Below are 16,725 nucleotides of genomic sequence, written 5' to 3' on the forward strand. Positions count from 1 at the left end.
GAGCTGTATCTTATCAAATACTGAGTATTACTGATTGTTGTCAATGTGTATCCCTCTAAGAAAAGTGAACAGAAAACCCCCCTCTGTTGCTATTGTTCTTTATCAAGCTCATAACTTCGACTACAACATCCATCCATCCATCCAAAATAAATTATATTTGATTTTTATTTATTGCTATTTAATTTGTACCAGAAGAGCATTTTAGCAGGAAATACTTAGCTGAACTGAATACAGTTGAGAGTTGTTGTTTCAAATTACTGGGCACCCCCATCAGCTCTGGATGAAGTTTTTGATCAAATCAAAATGGACAACACAGAAAATGCAAGGAAGATTTCATTAAATAAATTTATTTGTTAAAATAATTTAACTCCAAATACAACTGCTGAGTTTGCATTGAGTTCTATGTACAATTCTTGTTTTATTTGAAACATCAAGGTTTAAACAACTGACATTGTTACAAAACAAACTGTTGCTCCATTTTAAGTTGCCAGTTGTATTAGAGCTCAACAATTAACTGTGAAATACATTAATTCACCCCTAGGAAACTCCAAATCAACAGTGTTAAGTCTGACTCCAGAACCCCCTTCAGTCTTTCTTCAAACCCTGATCAAGAATTAACAGATGCACAACAATGCAGATAAAAGCCTCCTGCAGTTGTCAAACATTTGCTTTTGTTGTGGAGTTTCACAATTAAAGCCTAACCAGTGCTTTGATGGCACACTGGCAAAAAAAAAATTAAAAAAAATAATTAAAAACAAAAATTTAAAAACAAACATGCACAAAACCCCCCAACCAAATGGCTGACATCTTTAGGTAACATTCTATACAGGAAAGCAAATACCAGTAGTTTTCCCACAGAAAAGTAATGGCAACTGTAGCACTGGGGTTAGGGAGAGGCTAGAATCAGAACAGAGAATGTCACCAAATTTTTTTTTTTTTTATGCTCTGAAGGGGTGGGCAAGGGGATGGGCACAACAGAAAAAACCCAAACAAAATCCAAGTTATACTGAATACTTTTGATCTGATTCTGGTTTGTTTGTTTTGAATCGTTTTTGTGTGTATTTTTAAGGGAAAGAGGAAACAGTTGCTCTCACTATCATAGCTTAAAAGAATAAAAGTTGCAACTTTTAAAAAAAAACCAAAACAAAACCCAACAAAACTGGAGAAATGCTGTCTTGTAGAAAAGTACAAAGCTCTACAAGAACAGCCAAAGGAAAAGTGGGTCTTTGGAACAAATCATAATATTTTAAGGCATGTTATAAGAAACTTTCAAATACTATAATTGGTAATCCTATCAGGGTACAAATGAAACAGTGACCCAAGACCAGTGATTCCTGCATGGCGGCCATGCAGCTGCCATGTGGCTCACCTACCTCCCTTTCTGCTAACCCTATAACTTGAAAAATCTGTCGAGTGCAACTGTCATTGATTCAAGCTCCACTATCTTCACATTAGTGGAAATACAAATAGTGCATAACTACTTCCTCAGAACTATACAATGAAAAACAACACTTATGCTTTGCCCCCCCCACAGCCAAATTGCATGGTAGCTTACATATGGCCTATGCTTGTGAAAATGTAAGAGTGGAATGAAGAAACAGAACTGGGAGATATTTTCTTTAATATCTTTCTTTTTTGTTAAAAATTTACTGTGCAATTTTTCCTGTATTTAAAGTCCATCTGCTTTATATTATGAACTTCACGTTAGGCTGTTCATACTCTACTTCATTCCATTTTCTTGGTCAATGAACAATCTGTCAGTTAAAGATTTTTCACATTTCTGTAAATAACCTCCCATAACATGCACTTCCAACTCAGTTTGAAATTTGGCTTTGGTTTGTTTTCTGGGGTTTGTTTTTTGTCATTTTTCTTTTTCAAGAGCTTACGCAGTGGATCTCACACTGACAAGCTGTTTTACGGATAGATTGTGCTGCTTGATTAACTGTTTCCCAATCTAGAGATTTGAAACCCTGATATATCATTAATCCAACATCTCACACCTTGTTTAAGCATGGCAGCTGACACAATGGGCAGGAAGGGGGTGGTAAGAGAACATTCATACCATCTAGTTTAGGCATGTGAGTTGTGTGACTTGGAGGACTAAAGTTAAAAGCCTAAGTTTGCTATACAGTCAATGGAAAGAGGTAGGTGCCTCTAGGAGGGCGATTCAGAGCACCCAGAATGGGCATTCAGATGCCAGAAATAAATGCTATGCCTATCTCCCTAAGAAAACAAAGTACAGTAACAAAAGCTCTGCAAAGTAGATGGGAAATGGGCTACATTTATGTTCTAGTAAGGCTTAATTTTCTGTGGCATCTAATGCCCTTTGTCACACTGGTTGTGAAAAGGTCTTGAAAGATTAAGGGCAGAGTTGGCCAGTTCTCTTCTGTGAATGATTTTCTTTAGTTATCATCCAGTGAACTATAATTCAAATGTTAAGGATATTTATGTATGGAAATCTGCAAAGTGTTTTCTACTCCAGTGTCCTTTGTGGCAGATGAGAGCGTTTTTAGGAAGTTCTGCAGATGGAGGCAAAACTCTCGAACCTAACTCCAATTACAGCATTTCTAAGGGCCATATACACACACACATACACACTCAACACACACACACACACAGAGCCCAGCACCCCTATTTTCACTCATTTAAACACAAGGAACTACACTGTTACTGCACAAGATTTAAAAACTAATAAACGCATGGTGTTATTTAGACCACAGGCTCAGTGACTGTACTTTTATGGCCAATTTTACCTATAAAAGATCCAGCTCAAGACAATCTCTCCAGCATTTAAAATCTAAACATTGCGATTGAAAACTTTTCTATACTTTGATTGTAAGACTTTGAAATAGGTATTTCTGTGCCATTAGTCATGCAAATGATAAATACTTCACTGCTATGAAACTAGCAAGTCAGAGCTCGAGCATCCTTTCCAAATAAAATATTTGCTCCCACCATTAAACACTCCAATAATTGGGGCAACCTTTGAATAGTGTGTCAGGCAATTAAAGAGCCATTTCCACACTCACCTAAGGAATTACAGCCATAACTATTTCACCTCTGAACCAAATGATTTCACATGGTTATTCAATTTAAGTTTTTAACATTAAAGCTATCAAATAGCAAACTGGATTTTCAAAGGTTAGTTCGGGATCACACCAGAGAATGTAGCCCTTAAAGGCAAGAAAAACTGTTGTCTTTAACAAACTTAAAAATGCAGGATGTTCATACTGTCCCACGAGGTTTCTGCAGAAGGGAACATATGGATGAAACATGGCTTAATTTTCCTTACAAGATGGTACTAGTTAATCTATTAAAGTGTTCCTTGTTAGTAAGGCTCAGCAATTTTTTTTTTCATCACAGTTGCTTCCTCCTGGTTCAGTAAAGTGAAAATAAAGATGCTTCCTGCTTTGTAAACAGAGGGTTTGTTTGGCTTTTTGTAGACCAAAACCTGAAGCGATCCTCCATTTTTGAGCAGCAAAATGAAAGATTTAAAACATTCCAATGCCAGACTGTTTCTTCACCCGTCACTTGTTTCCAGATCTTGTCTCTCATTTCACACACTGATTCAATGTTTTCTATTTCAAGATGTGAGATAAAGTGTAGAAATAATAGCATTGATTTTGAAAAGAATCCAAACTATATGGGTCTCTGGTAGCCTTTTCCTCCAACACTGTCAGAAGTTCTGGTGAAATCAACATAACTGACTGAACAAACTCAGCCACATGTGATAGTGCCCATTCTGAAGCGTGGTAATCAGACACCAAAAGACTTGGCTCCCCTTTTCATACTTATGCTTGCTGTGAAAGGTCTTCAGAGATATATATCCTCTCCACTGCTTTCGTCTCCTGTTTCCAAAAGGATTCTGTCCTCTTCGGAAATAAGCGCTGTTGTTGCTGTCTGACATGACAACACACGTATGTTTGACTGGAATGACCCTGTAGATCAACTGACTGTGCCATAAAATTGCAGGTGCTCAAAGGGAAAAAATGGGTGAGATGTGGTCATTTAACCCAATTATATTCAGAGTCAGTGATTGACTTTCAATGCTCAGCTCTGAGTTAATGTCGCTACTTCACTACAGATGTATTTCAAGTGACCCACAAACCAGGAAGTGAAGTAGACAGTTTTACCACCTTACAAAATTTCTGCAAATTAAGTCCAGGTTAGGTCATTTTTAATGCTATTGTATATTACATGCAGAACAGCATGGATCATCTTTGTCTGGCTGTGCTGCATAGTTCATTTGTCTAACAATTTCCGCAAAGAGCTCATCCACCATTGTTTTACTTTTAGCAGAGGTCTCCATAAAGGGGCAGCCCCATTCTTCAGCTAAGGCTCTGCCTTCACTCAATGATACTTCTCTCTCACTTTCCAGGTCCACTTTATTACCAACCAGAATTACTGGCACCTTCTCATACCTACAGTTTAAAAACAAAAACAACAACAATAATTATATTTTTAAAAATGACAACATTTTAAATTAAAAAAAAAAAAAGAAAAAAATCTATTTGCAAACAGTACAGACCCAATAGGAATGAGACATTTGGATGATCTTAAAATTTAACATTTGAAAAAAATGTGTATTTCACATTCTAGCAATTTGTTGCATATCTTGTTCCCCTCAGGGCTTTCAGAGTTCTGCAAAAAACTTCCTCCTCTGAATTTTCCTTCCCTCCAGGAAATATGCCAGGAATACTTTCACACTACAAAAATGAGGAATATAACACTATTTTCTCTGTTTGCAATCTCCAAGCATTAAGAACAGGATGGACATCAAACCCTCCCTTGAACACTACATCCTCCTTCTCCATGAGCGGGTATTTTCTATCTCCTGCTTGGGATAATGATGCAACACTCTCCCTTTCAAGAGTACATTTACCTTTGGTCAAGATACGCAGGACTCTCTGAATAGTAACAAATGAGACAAAACCAAAGGGCCAGTAAATTAATTCCAAATTTCAGGAAATGTAGTCCACTTCAAGTACTGCATACAGATAGAAGTACTGTTACATAAAAGCACATACTAAAAAATACCAAATGTATATCTCTCCCTTGCAGCATTCACATCATGCCAGATAAACAAGTTGAAGAGACAAATAAAAAATCACAATTAAGTTCCAGGCAATACTATCACAGTTCTGCTTCATAATCAACTTGGACAGCACAACAGATTATATAGCTGTGAAGGAATTTGTTACTTTGCACCTCCTTGTGAGGGGATCCTTGCCAAAATTTTTTACAAAATTGAAATGCCTGCTGGTTTCTTTTTTCCATCCTCACATTCATAAACCTTTCTTCAGACATGAAACTAAGTGTTCCACCAGGTTTTAAATTTACATATTTGTCATAGAAAAAGAGAAGAGAGAAGAAAACGCTGGGCCTATTTCCAAAATACTACTACACAGGTTTTCTCACAAAAGCAACTAGGACTGAGAGAAAAACCAATTACGATTTTTTAGCACTCAAACCAGACCTAAGAGAAGCAAGATGGTACCTTCTCAACTTAAACCTTATTTTCTCCTTCATATTAACTTAGTAGTACTGCCTTGAGTCAAATCACTGGAGTAAGACTGAACTGTGGACAGACAAAAGACACAGCTGACACCTGCCGCAACTGAAGATGATACCCTCATTAAGCCACCTATTACACCTTCATCCCTCCCTCCTGTCCTCCCTGCCTGCCAGGCAAGACAGCAGAGCAGTGCTGGTGCATCTGCCTCACCTGGCTGAGGGAAACAGCCTGTTTCCCTGTCTGTCACCACTCTGCACTGGAACACGTAACCTGTGTGTTCCTGCTGCCTCAGCTGCAGGGATGGTGAGCTCCCCCAGAGTCCGAAAGGATAAAAGGCCAGTAACTTCTCAAACCATATCAGCAACTCTTACATCCTCAGACTAGTGTCAAAAATTTGTTCAACTATGTCATAAGATATAGCTGAGATTCTAAACTTTGTTATGCCCATTTGCTTAATAAGGGAATGTAATTTAATCCATAGTCCAGGGCTGTCATCAATAATTGCAGAGAATTCCCCTCACTTTTACCATTTATCCTTCCTTCATTCACCATCTGAAGAGACACAATCCGTTTCTTATTCCGTGGATATGCAGTGTTTAGCAGAATGGTATGTTTGGAACTCTTGCAAGAGCTAAGCTGTCATTAATTAAGTACCAAAATACACACAAGCATCTTGAAATCTGTCCTCCTGCATTTAAACACAAGATAGCATAGTCTTAAATTACATAAGATGGATGGCACTCAACAGATAAAAAGAAATAGTGAATTGCTATCTTATCTTTACTGTTCAGATGCATGTGTCCTATTGTATTTGCTATACAGCATTAAAAAAATCCTTCGGTGGAAATGGAATCAGGTACCCCCTTCAATGCATTTCTTGATTTCTGAACTTTCTCTAACTCTCCACTGGCTTGCCTTCTGGTAAAACTGAGAAATTCAAAGCAGGTGCTTGAGAAGTGCCCAGTGAAGAAATAGATGAGCCAGAATTAAAACAGAACATCACCTCTCTGAGTTTTCTGAGATCCCTCCAATTTGTTGAGAAACGTATCAGGAAACACATACACACTTGTTGCAGACTTATAGTCAGTTCCATTGAAAAAGTCTTAGGTGCTTAAAAGGTTTAGGAATCCTAGAAAAGCTAGGAAACTAATTATCTGAGAGTCTGTATGCTGTGAGTACTCAGCACCTGGGAAATGGAGCAGTGGAAACCCTGATGTTTTGTACTGAAGAACAGAAAGAACTGATGAGCTGACAGAAAAGATGTGAAAAGCCTAATTTAATTTATTTGCACAAGGCCATCTAGGAACTATTATGTGGAACAGATAGAAGCAATTTTCTGTATTGCTTTTCCTGTTGCATTTACCTAATTCACTACCTACCTTCACTGCCTAAAATGAGATCCTACAGTCAATAGCCTTATTCACCTTATAATTCAGATTCGCCCAATAGCCAATAACTTTATGATACTGAAATGTGTAAGAAAGTGTTTCTGCAAAGCTCTCATTATGTATTCCTATCAAAAATAAACTTGTTCTTGCAGAATACATTCCTGTACTACCTAGATTTTGAGTAGTTAACTTTACAGAGAAAATACATTTTATATATATACATATTCTATGTGACATATATTTTAGATTTTATATATACTTGTGTATGTCCATAATAAATACACACAATTTATCATTCTACATAGAAAAGTTAGTGTCTACTACCTAGAATGCAGCAAATAATGGAAAAACAGTCCATGGACACTGAGCAGAAGACTGGCTCTGGTATGAGTGGGACTTATGAGCTCCAGCTCAGCAACAGTCCTGCCAGACCCAAGCTGAGTAGAGGGAGTCAGACCAGACTTCTGTGTATCATATTCTCCAAGTACCAAGAGGATGATGAACTGTGTGTCTTCATTCAGAGTCCTAAGGGTCTTCACACTTTCCAGTTTTTGAGTTCTGGTAACACCTTGTGGAAAATCTAGCTCTTGACTAAATCAAACTCTACAAGCTAGGAAATTCAAGCTAGCTCTGCACCCTTTACCTCTGAACACTGCCGGAATTTCTTGCCTCACTAAATATCTCAGGCATCTTTTTTTTTCTGATGAGTATGGGGGAGACCCCTGGTTCAATACTCCCCTTACTACAGCTGCTGATCTCACTGGAGAACTTCTGCCTGCATCTGGAGACTCCATTTGATACCACTAAGGTGATGTGTGGCAGCACAGGCCCACCATGACAAGAGCAGTTTCTCAGATGTGGGGGAACTATATGATTCTAATGACATTTGAAGAGAAAAAGAATATCTCTTCCTCACAGGCTTTTCACCCTGTTGAATTTCACTGGCCAAGAGAAAAACAGGTTCTTTACAAAGGAAAAAAAAATAAATAGAGAAAGAGAGCCACCTTGAAATGTTCAACCACCAACGCAGAACCCTTCCATACAACCACAAAAATCAAACATAGGAATTCAAAAATCCTTCCTCTAGTAGGATCTAACTTACACATTTAGCAGAGCAAAAGAGGATAAAACACCACCACCTATACTTAAGTCCTGAATCCAGGCTGCTGCTCCCATCATATGATCTGTGAGAGAGCATCTCAGCCCACAGTGGGAGCTGGGCAGAAGTTCTGCCTTTTGCTACAGCCCATCTGCCCCTGCCTGTCCCCCTAGCAATGGAAAACTGGCACAGTTCTGCTCATTTCTGGAGAAGGAAAATCCAATTTTCTCAGTATGGCTGAAAAGCTTTGAGCAGCACTTATCATTCCTAATGAAAAGCAGGAGGGCTACCTGAAAATAAGAATTGCTGGCACTTTTGTCAGTATCAAAGTAGCACAGTATGTATTCTAGGGCAAAAATATCTGAGCCTGTAAGAAACCCTCTCAAATGTAGCAGGGGAAGGCTTGACTTTTTAAGACCTCTTCAGGAACAAATTTTTGCAAAACCAATTACACGTGTTTGCAGAGCACAATTAAAGAACAAAGCACTTCACCCTGTTTAAATGATCTCACTATCTTTAGCTCCAATATGACAGATACTGAGCAGTGGTGACTCTTGAAGAGATAATCGGACTGCAGTCATTTATAGCCCTATGAAAGATACTGGTGCAGAGTGAAATGCCATCATATCTAGGGTTTCCACTACTGGCAAGGTACAGACATTGCCCCATAAAAGTCAATCAGAATGTATTTCCTATTTCTAGATAAATTCAGTGCTAAAACCTACCATTACCCATCTTTAATGAACACCTGGGACCAACAGCAAATCTCTCAGTTTTTGTGAGGATGGCCACCAAAGCCACATGAGATCAATAAATACACAAACTTCAAATGTTTTATGTGGCCCAGTTATACACCACTGACCATATAAGTCTTATATGTCACACAGCAATAAATATTTCTATATTTTATCTTACCTCACACGGCACACACATCATCCACATTTCTCTTTAGATGACTATGTACACTTTAAATAACAGCTTAAAACACTTAGAAAACTTCAAGGTGAATGGTATCAGAATGATCTTCAGAGACTTTTCCCTTACAACTTTTCCACCTTCGATCATACCCAGAAAAACATGGGCAGTACCTGACTTCTTTTACAAGGTACTTCTCAGATTTCTGGTTAGAACTGTCATTAAAGATAAAAACAAAGATGATATGCAGTGAAACTATAATAAAAATGAAGATCAAACCAGCAAGAATTAAAAAACACCCCTAATGCACACCAAGGCTACTAAACTGATCTGATTCCCTTAAACAGCAGTAGAGATTGCCCAGTATCCCTACACTCTGTGTGTGTGTGTGTGAGTTGTACTAGTCAGTAGAAAAAAAAAGTACAAACAGGTTCCTGTTTTCTAATTTTACATTCTGGAAGTGGTGTCTCTTTTCTAGGATTTTTTTCCTGAGCTTTATATCAGACCCAAGTATTTTCAACCAAATCATTCTGTTTAATAAAAACAAATCAAGATAATACCCTGTATTCTTAAAGACTATTCTTTATAACAAGTTTCAAGCCCTGTTGAAGCTTTTGGGAAGCTGCATGATTACAGCTTTACATGATAAAAAACTGGGACCACTGAAATACAAAAGGTATCTGGTATGGGATAACTATTACTAATAATCAAAAGGAGTCTCCAGTACTAAATCACCTTTATTACCTTCTACACACAGGGCATCTTTCTCCTTTTTTTTTTTTTTTTTTTTTTAATGCATTTCTGGCACTTTTGATAGCATTTCAAAAAGGAAATTAATTTAAGGGATAAAGATATTAGTGATGAAAATGATGCAAATAATATCAAAAAGTCAATAAAAATAATTATTCTTCATTTTAGACTTACAAAAAAAATGTGGTATGAATCCTGCCAAAATACACAGCAAAAGAATTATGGGTAATAGGAAATAAAGTAACAGAAATGACAGTTAAATCTATTAAGTTATTTACAAATTCACACTAAATATAACTAAATATCTTTTTGTAATGTAATTTGAAAACTTTGACTGCCTGCAGTAAAATCTGTCATAACTTGAACAAGCAGTTTCCTCACCTAGAGGAAGAACATATTTCAAGTGTAACTACCAAGAATTTTTCTAATTCCTTTAATGTAATTATTTGGATATTTAATGCAGAATCCTCAATAGTTAAAACTCCCATCAGCTATGGAGGATAAGAAAAGGCACAGAGTGTTCCCCAGCCTGATTCTGAGCCTCTCAAACACCAGGATGAGAGGAAGCAATACCACAGAATTTTCAAAGAGGAAATCATCTTAACCCTTTGCTGAAGCTACCAATTCTTGAATCAAAGCAGCAGGAAAAAAATATATATACTTCTCAAGCTATTACTACCTTAAAACACACAGACAGAGGGGGCATCTCACTTTTCCCCTAACTCCCTAAAACCCCAACTCTTTGTTTTTCGGTAGGTTTAAAAACTGCAGCCATTAGGAGGTCATTGTGCAGAATTATGTTTCCATGGACTCCTGCAAATAGACACCAATGAAGATGTGTCAATAGCTGTATACATATATAAATGTGTCAGAGAGATACTTAAATCTAACAAAGGTAGGTTTCTGCAGAGTTTGAGCATTTTTCCGTCTAATGGGAATTATTACAGCTTCTCAGGCAAAACCATACAGAACAGCTGTAAAACTCCCACGATTCTGGGGAAAACAAGTCATTCCGGTTTACTAATTAATTGCATTTAATATTCAGTTTTGTAAGCTATATTGTGTAATGATTTAATTTCTTAAGCAACAACTCCCAACTAAAAAAATAGTCTTAAAATAATTTTTATAAATGAGCAGATGTTACAGAGTTTATTGGAAGTCTCACTGCAATTAGGTGGCTGAGTCATGAATCAGTTTGCTATAAAGAACAGTGTATGGCCTAATTGCAGGACTGGTATCTAACATTTTATTCTAGGCTTTGACATGAACTCCTTACATAGCCTTTGGGAAAACAAACTCTTCAGATGGATAGATTGAGGTATATAAAGTCATGATAATTGTACTTACTCATAGGACAGCAAATTAAATAATAATTGCAAAACAACTTGGGAGGGTAATATTAGAATAATAAATAACACCACACCATATCACTTTTGAGGAGGCTTCAGAAACTTTGTTTCTGTACATGAAACTTTCTGGAAATAATCCCCTTAGCTTAAATAAAATACTTTAAGGCAAATTCAGTTTTGTGGGTGTTAGAGCTGGCTTCACTTGCCAGTTTGGCTCACCATTGGTGCTGTGCTTGTAAGAAATTAGAGGAAATAGTTCCAAGCAAAAGCCCAAGAAACAACAACCAACCACAGTATACAGAAGCACAATAAATATCTGCTTCCCAACTCTCACAATAAGCACTTTTCAACCAAAGCACTTGCACACATTATTCCTAGGCAGCTTACAGCTGAGACCTTCTAAGGGGCAAGACCCATGGCTTATACAACCCAATGCACATACTTAAAGGCCATGTAGTAAACTCACATTCCCTTGCTGCAACAGATGTAATAGGAGTATGCACATCATGTCTATATGAAGAACACCAAAGATCTTTACAGGTCATTTCCATTCACTTCAGAAAAAAAATCTTATCTGCAGAGGATTTTCCACATTTAAGATATCATAAGAGAACTAGAATAACAATAAATTCCTTCCAAGTTTTCAGCCTGCTTCTGCAAGCCACTACAGATAGAGCCTACCTTTGGCTCTCCCTCCCGCTTTTTAAGGTAAAATGTCAAGAACATCTGAAAATTCTATCAACATGTCTTAAGGGTTTGCTAGTCACTAAAGTAAGTCCTAAAAAAGAATCCCTGATCATTAAGATGTCAGGAAGACATTTTCTCATTAAGCTTGCAGAACTCGATGAATGTTTAAACTATGTCCCATGACACTGTCTCTTCCCCTCGAAGTAAGGCTCTAGCACAGGTGAAGGAAAACAGCTTTCTGAGTGCTGAGGACAAGGAGCCAATAACACAAGCTTCAGTTCTCATCTACTACCATTTCAGATGCTCAAAAGCCTTCATAAACAAGAGGTTATTTTTCACCTTAAAAAGGACCTTCTCTCTAGTATCTATCATTAAAATTCAAAGCTAACACTGAAGTCTATTATCAAGACTGAAAAGACTCTAAGGGATATATAAAATCTACCCTCTTAGCAGCAGGTTTGCTCGGAGCATATCCAAACAAGATTTTAATCCTTGAGTTCCCTCTCTATGCCAATCAAAATCCTCATCTTACACAACCAAGCATCAACATCATCTTGCTGAAATCCTGAAATGCTTGGCACATTTAGCAACTCAGAAACACTGGATTTTTCAAATGGGAGTTTTCTGTTCCTTGGTTTAGCTTAAGAAGCAATAACCACAAGTAAATACAAGGCAAATGTTTTACCTGATTTTTTCCATTGTGACTAATTCCCTTGTTTATAAAAGCAACAAGAAAATCAGAATGTCCTACAAATCTGAGATTCTCACAGCTGCATCATTTTCATCTAGCTCCTGTCTCTCTACTCAGTTCATACTGAAAGCAGTCTACTTGTCAAGAAAACGAACAGATTATGAGGCATGTTATAGTTGCTTAAATACAAAAAAGTTCATGCTCAAAAAATTTCTAGACATTAAAGCTGAGGGCCTAGTTTTTTGGTTTTTTTTTTTAAATTACTGCTACTAGCTGTAGGAATAGCTCAACATCCTCAAAATTAGGCCTCACATTTTAATATTTAAGCTTTGCATCCATAATTGAAAATTATTCTTAATAACCACATTAGTTTATTTACCTTGAATATTTTTAAGCCATGCTAATATAGTAATGTTTATTCCAATAAAATGAGCATGACTGGATACGTCAAGGCTTTCAGTACCTACCAAATGTGCAACATACAGAAGATTGTAAAATTAAAGAGACAACCACCTATCTTTTATTTGTATTCTGAAGTCTCAAAAAAAAGACACTTCTTTTAAATGACCACTTTTTTCAGATACAACCACTTATAATTAAATTTTATCCTCCAATGTCTTAGAGCAAAAACATTAAGCATCAAGCAAGAGGAATACTGACATGATTTAAGAGATGTGGGTTCAGTTTCACACCCTCCTGTGTTACAACCTCCTGTGCAATTTCTAGCAAGTCCTTGAACTCTGTACCTCTACTCTTCATCTAAAGAAAAGAGTTGTCAGCTTTAACCTCTATTGCCTATGGCACATAAACATTTCTGAGGTCTTCCATCCTTAGTGATGGAGGCAATCCAAACATCTTGAAGAATGCAGCAGCAGTTTTGCTTGCTTTTCAAGTGAAAAAGCACCCTGCAACCCAGCTATTCTCAGCAGTAAGCTATGTAACACCACAACATTTTGAGATTTCTTTACACGTATTTAGAAGATTAGGGCAGATTCTATGCCAACATGAAATCTGTCAGCAGAAAGAATAAGCTGGTGGATTAGGTGTGCCTTGAAGCAAGAACACCAACTTTGAGGACAAAGTCAAGGTTACCTCACTTCAACACCACCGGCCTGAGCAGAAACTGCAAAGGCTCACAATACCTTAAAATATATGCTGACATTGAGGGATTTCTCCTTTTCTTTTGCTCCTCTGTACAAAACTCTACAAAGTCATAAAACCTGACTATTCTGATGATGTGAGGTTAAATAGGTTCCTTTACAAAAGCAATGAAAAATGCAGATACCTGTTAAAAGCAATGTGAGCCTCTTGCACATCATACAAATCTATGGATTCCAATTGTTTCATAGTTCAAACTTATTACATTGCTGTGTTCAAACAACAATGACTCTAAAATGCATTACTATTTATCTATCAATACATGTTTTGCCACAAGAAATTTCTCTCTGAAGCATATCTTGATGTGCAAATGTTTAGATAAACTACTGTAATATTTTAAAATATATTGTAAACTTCCTGTACAAGCAAGCATTGACAAAGGTGATGGAGGAGAAAGAAAGTGACCAAAGAGATTAGTACCAATTCAGATGCATTAAAGTTCATGCCTGTAGCTTGGCTTAAAAAAAAATCCTTGCAATAAAATACTGTTAATAATACTTCTTTGGAAAAGCTGAAACAGCATCCAGACTTTGTATAAAGCACAGAGTCTGTAAAGTAATTTATGAGTACAATGGTAGGTCTAATTTCTTACAGAGTCTATCAATGCTGCTATCTAAAGCTCTAGTTTTTCCTTCTGCCTACAACTTTTCCCCTCACCATTTTCCAGTCCATAATTAGGATTAAGCATGTGCCAGTTTCTTCCATAACTACAGCAGTGACAGTGTATCTTTGATAGTGTATCTTTCCCACCAACAATTCTGACAGAACTTAATCATTATTTAGATTTCTAATTTGTTCCAGATGTTGATCTGGGCAGGAAGAGACCTTGGGAAGTCTCCAACCCCCTGCTTAGAGCAAGGTCAGCCAGGAAATCTCGACCAGCTTCCTCTGGGCCATGCACAGTTCAGTCTTGAAAACTTCCAAGGACAGGCCTTCCATGATCTCTTTGGGAATTTGTCCTAATGTTTAATTTAGTTCGACTGCGCTGCAGAATTCAAAACTTACTAGCAGGTAATGGAGGAAGATGAGACAAGCAGACAACTGAGTTGCATAATGCTTGTTTATGTAGAAAATGGGCTGAGAAACAAATGACAAAGTTATATAAATATTTATAGCTATTAATTTATGTAGAGGAAGTGATAATCATACTTACAGGCCTCAAGACAGACATATATCTTAGAATTTTTGAAAGCAAAATGAACTAACCAGATTTTGCAGAATTAACTAAAGCTCAAGCATAAGTTAATGACAACTTCAAACTCTTTAGCCTTGTTTATTTAAAGCATAAAAAGGTGAAACTTTTTAGTGGATACATAAAGCGAAAATAGCAAAAAACCAATGAAATGCATATGCATTTTAAAAGGGCCAGAAGACTATAGTCCTCTAAAGTATTAGTTCATTCTTCAAAGCCAACACACTCTTATATTACTTTAACCAATTTATAATAACTGATAAAAATTCCACTGCAAAACTTGTTTAAACTATTCTAATAGGATTTTCTCTAGCTCATTAAAATTACACTTTTACAGTCTTCAAGAATAGGCCTAACAATTAATTCAAAACCTTCTTAGCAACATCACCCACTTCCAAAGGATTAGCGTTCAGGAACGACTGTGTTGTCCCATCCAGTTGGAACCACAGAGAAAAAACAGTTTCTTTTCCATCTGGAGGTAAGAACCTTTTACTCCAAAAAGTCTGTGCTCCTGACTTTTGGCACTACCCAGATCCGGCCCCTGAAGTGCAAGCCTAGGTCACAAAATTCACCTCTGATAATTCGACTGCCATGATCTAGTCTGCAGAATCAAGCATTACATACTGATACAAACTGCAGTTCTACAGAGGTTTTTATTTATTTGCTTTTTGAAGAATTTGACTGATTGCAGTGAACCTAGCTGCAAGTCACTAAAACTTAAGAAAAAATAAAACAAAAATAACAGGGCTAACTGGCAAATAACCTGGCCTGAACTTCTGCTCTCTTATCACTCCCCCTGTAGAAGCTAAGGCAGGTAGATACTAGAGTTTTTATGATGCTGCATAGCCTGAAAAGAATTTGTGTGTCTAGTTCAAAGCAGAGACCTTCGTTGCCCTAGAAACTAAAGAAGAATACAGCTTAATGTCCTTCAAGCTAATAAAAACATTCTACAATGCACATTAAAAATTTTTGAAAAAAATGATCTTTTTTTTGATCTTCCTCATAATGGTACATTTAGGGTACAACTCTGGACATTTTTCAGAAGATGGACTATTTTACAGAAACTCTAAGCAAGTGACCACACTGATACAGTGAACCAATTCAGGACAGAACAGTATAAATGCTATCATTTTCTCTTTTACTGCAGAAATAATATTCTGATTTTGTGTCCTTTCAACCATAGTCAAACCCTCCTCTACCAACAAAGAAAAAATCCAAGGCCTTGACTTGAGCAGATGCTCTGAAAGCCTCTTTGCCCTGCCAAGTTTCTACCAGAATATTTTATTTTCAACTTGGTAAGCAAAACCATTCTGCCATGACTTCAGAAAGTTGGTGGCCCTTATCTTACAGAACAATTTATCTAATTACCATATGCCTGCTATAAATAATTGGAATGTTAGAATAAACAGAGCACAAAGGTTTTAATTTCCACAGGTTTAAGAAGTAACCTCCATCTTCAACACCTTAACTTTCTAACTGCAGAAATTTTATTTTAAGTGTGTATAATCTTGTTAAGTGAAACTGTTTCCATATCTAAACATGAACAGACCAAAATAAGAGCTTCAGAACTGTCAGGATTTTTTGATTGTTTGTTACTTGTTTGTTACTATCAAAATAAATTTTGATTCATTTTCAAATACAAAATACTATCTCACAACATATTACCTCTAAGTGGAAATAAAGATGGAGAACTAGTTCCTGATAGCCTCCTTTCTATTTTGAGCATAAAATTCAGAAATAATTTTCTTAGATTTCTTTATTCTTTCTACAGTAAGACTGGTACCAATTAAAGAAAAACAACAGACTACTTCATTCTGAATCAGTGTTGTGAATATAATCCACTCAAATATCCAGAAATTTCTTAGTAAGAACTTGTTTGGAAGATGATATTAAATACAGGGTATTTAACAGTATTTTATTTAACAATAAAACAGTGAAATCTAAACATTCTACTTTTCCTCGCATACATAGATGTTTGTAT

General features: G+C 36.7%; 1 protein-coding gene across 1 annotated transcript in view; it reads right to left on the reverse strand.

Annotated features, from left to right (window-relative positions):
• Nucleotides 1–342: 342 nt before the first annotated feature.
• The window catches only part of RAP2A (RAP2A, member of RAS oncogene family), a gene marked incomplete at its 5' end in the record, with an annotated part of 31,080 nt that continues 14,697 nt past the window's right edge, over nucleotides 343–16,725 (reverse strand). Inside the window, one exon of the mRNA XM_083855433.1 lies at nucleotides 343–4,421. Within this exon, the coding sequence (XP_083711559.1) occupies nucleotides 4,184–4,421 (238 nt within the window). The 3' untranslated portion in view covers nucleotides 343–4,183. The remainder of the gene's footprint in view (nucleotides 4,422–16,725) is intronic.

Source organism: Zosterops lateralis, assembly GCF_965231275.1.
Source record: "Zosterops lateralis genome assembly, chromosome: 2".
Lineage (NCBI taxonomy): Eukaryota > Metazoa > Chordata > Aves > Passeriformes > Zosteropidae > Zosterops > Zosterops lateralis.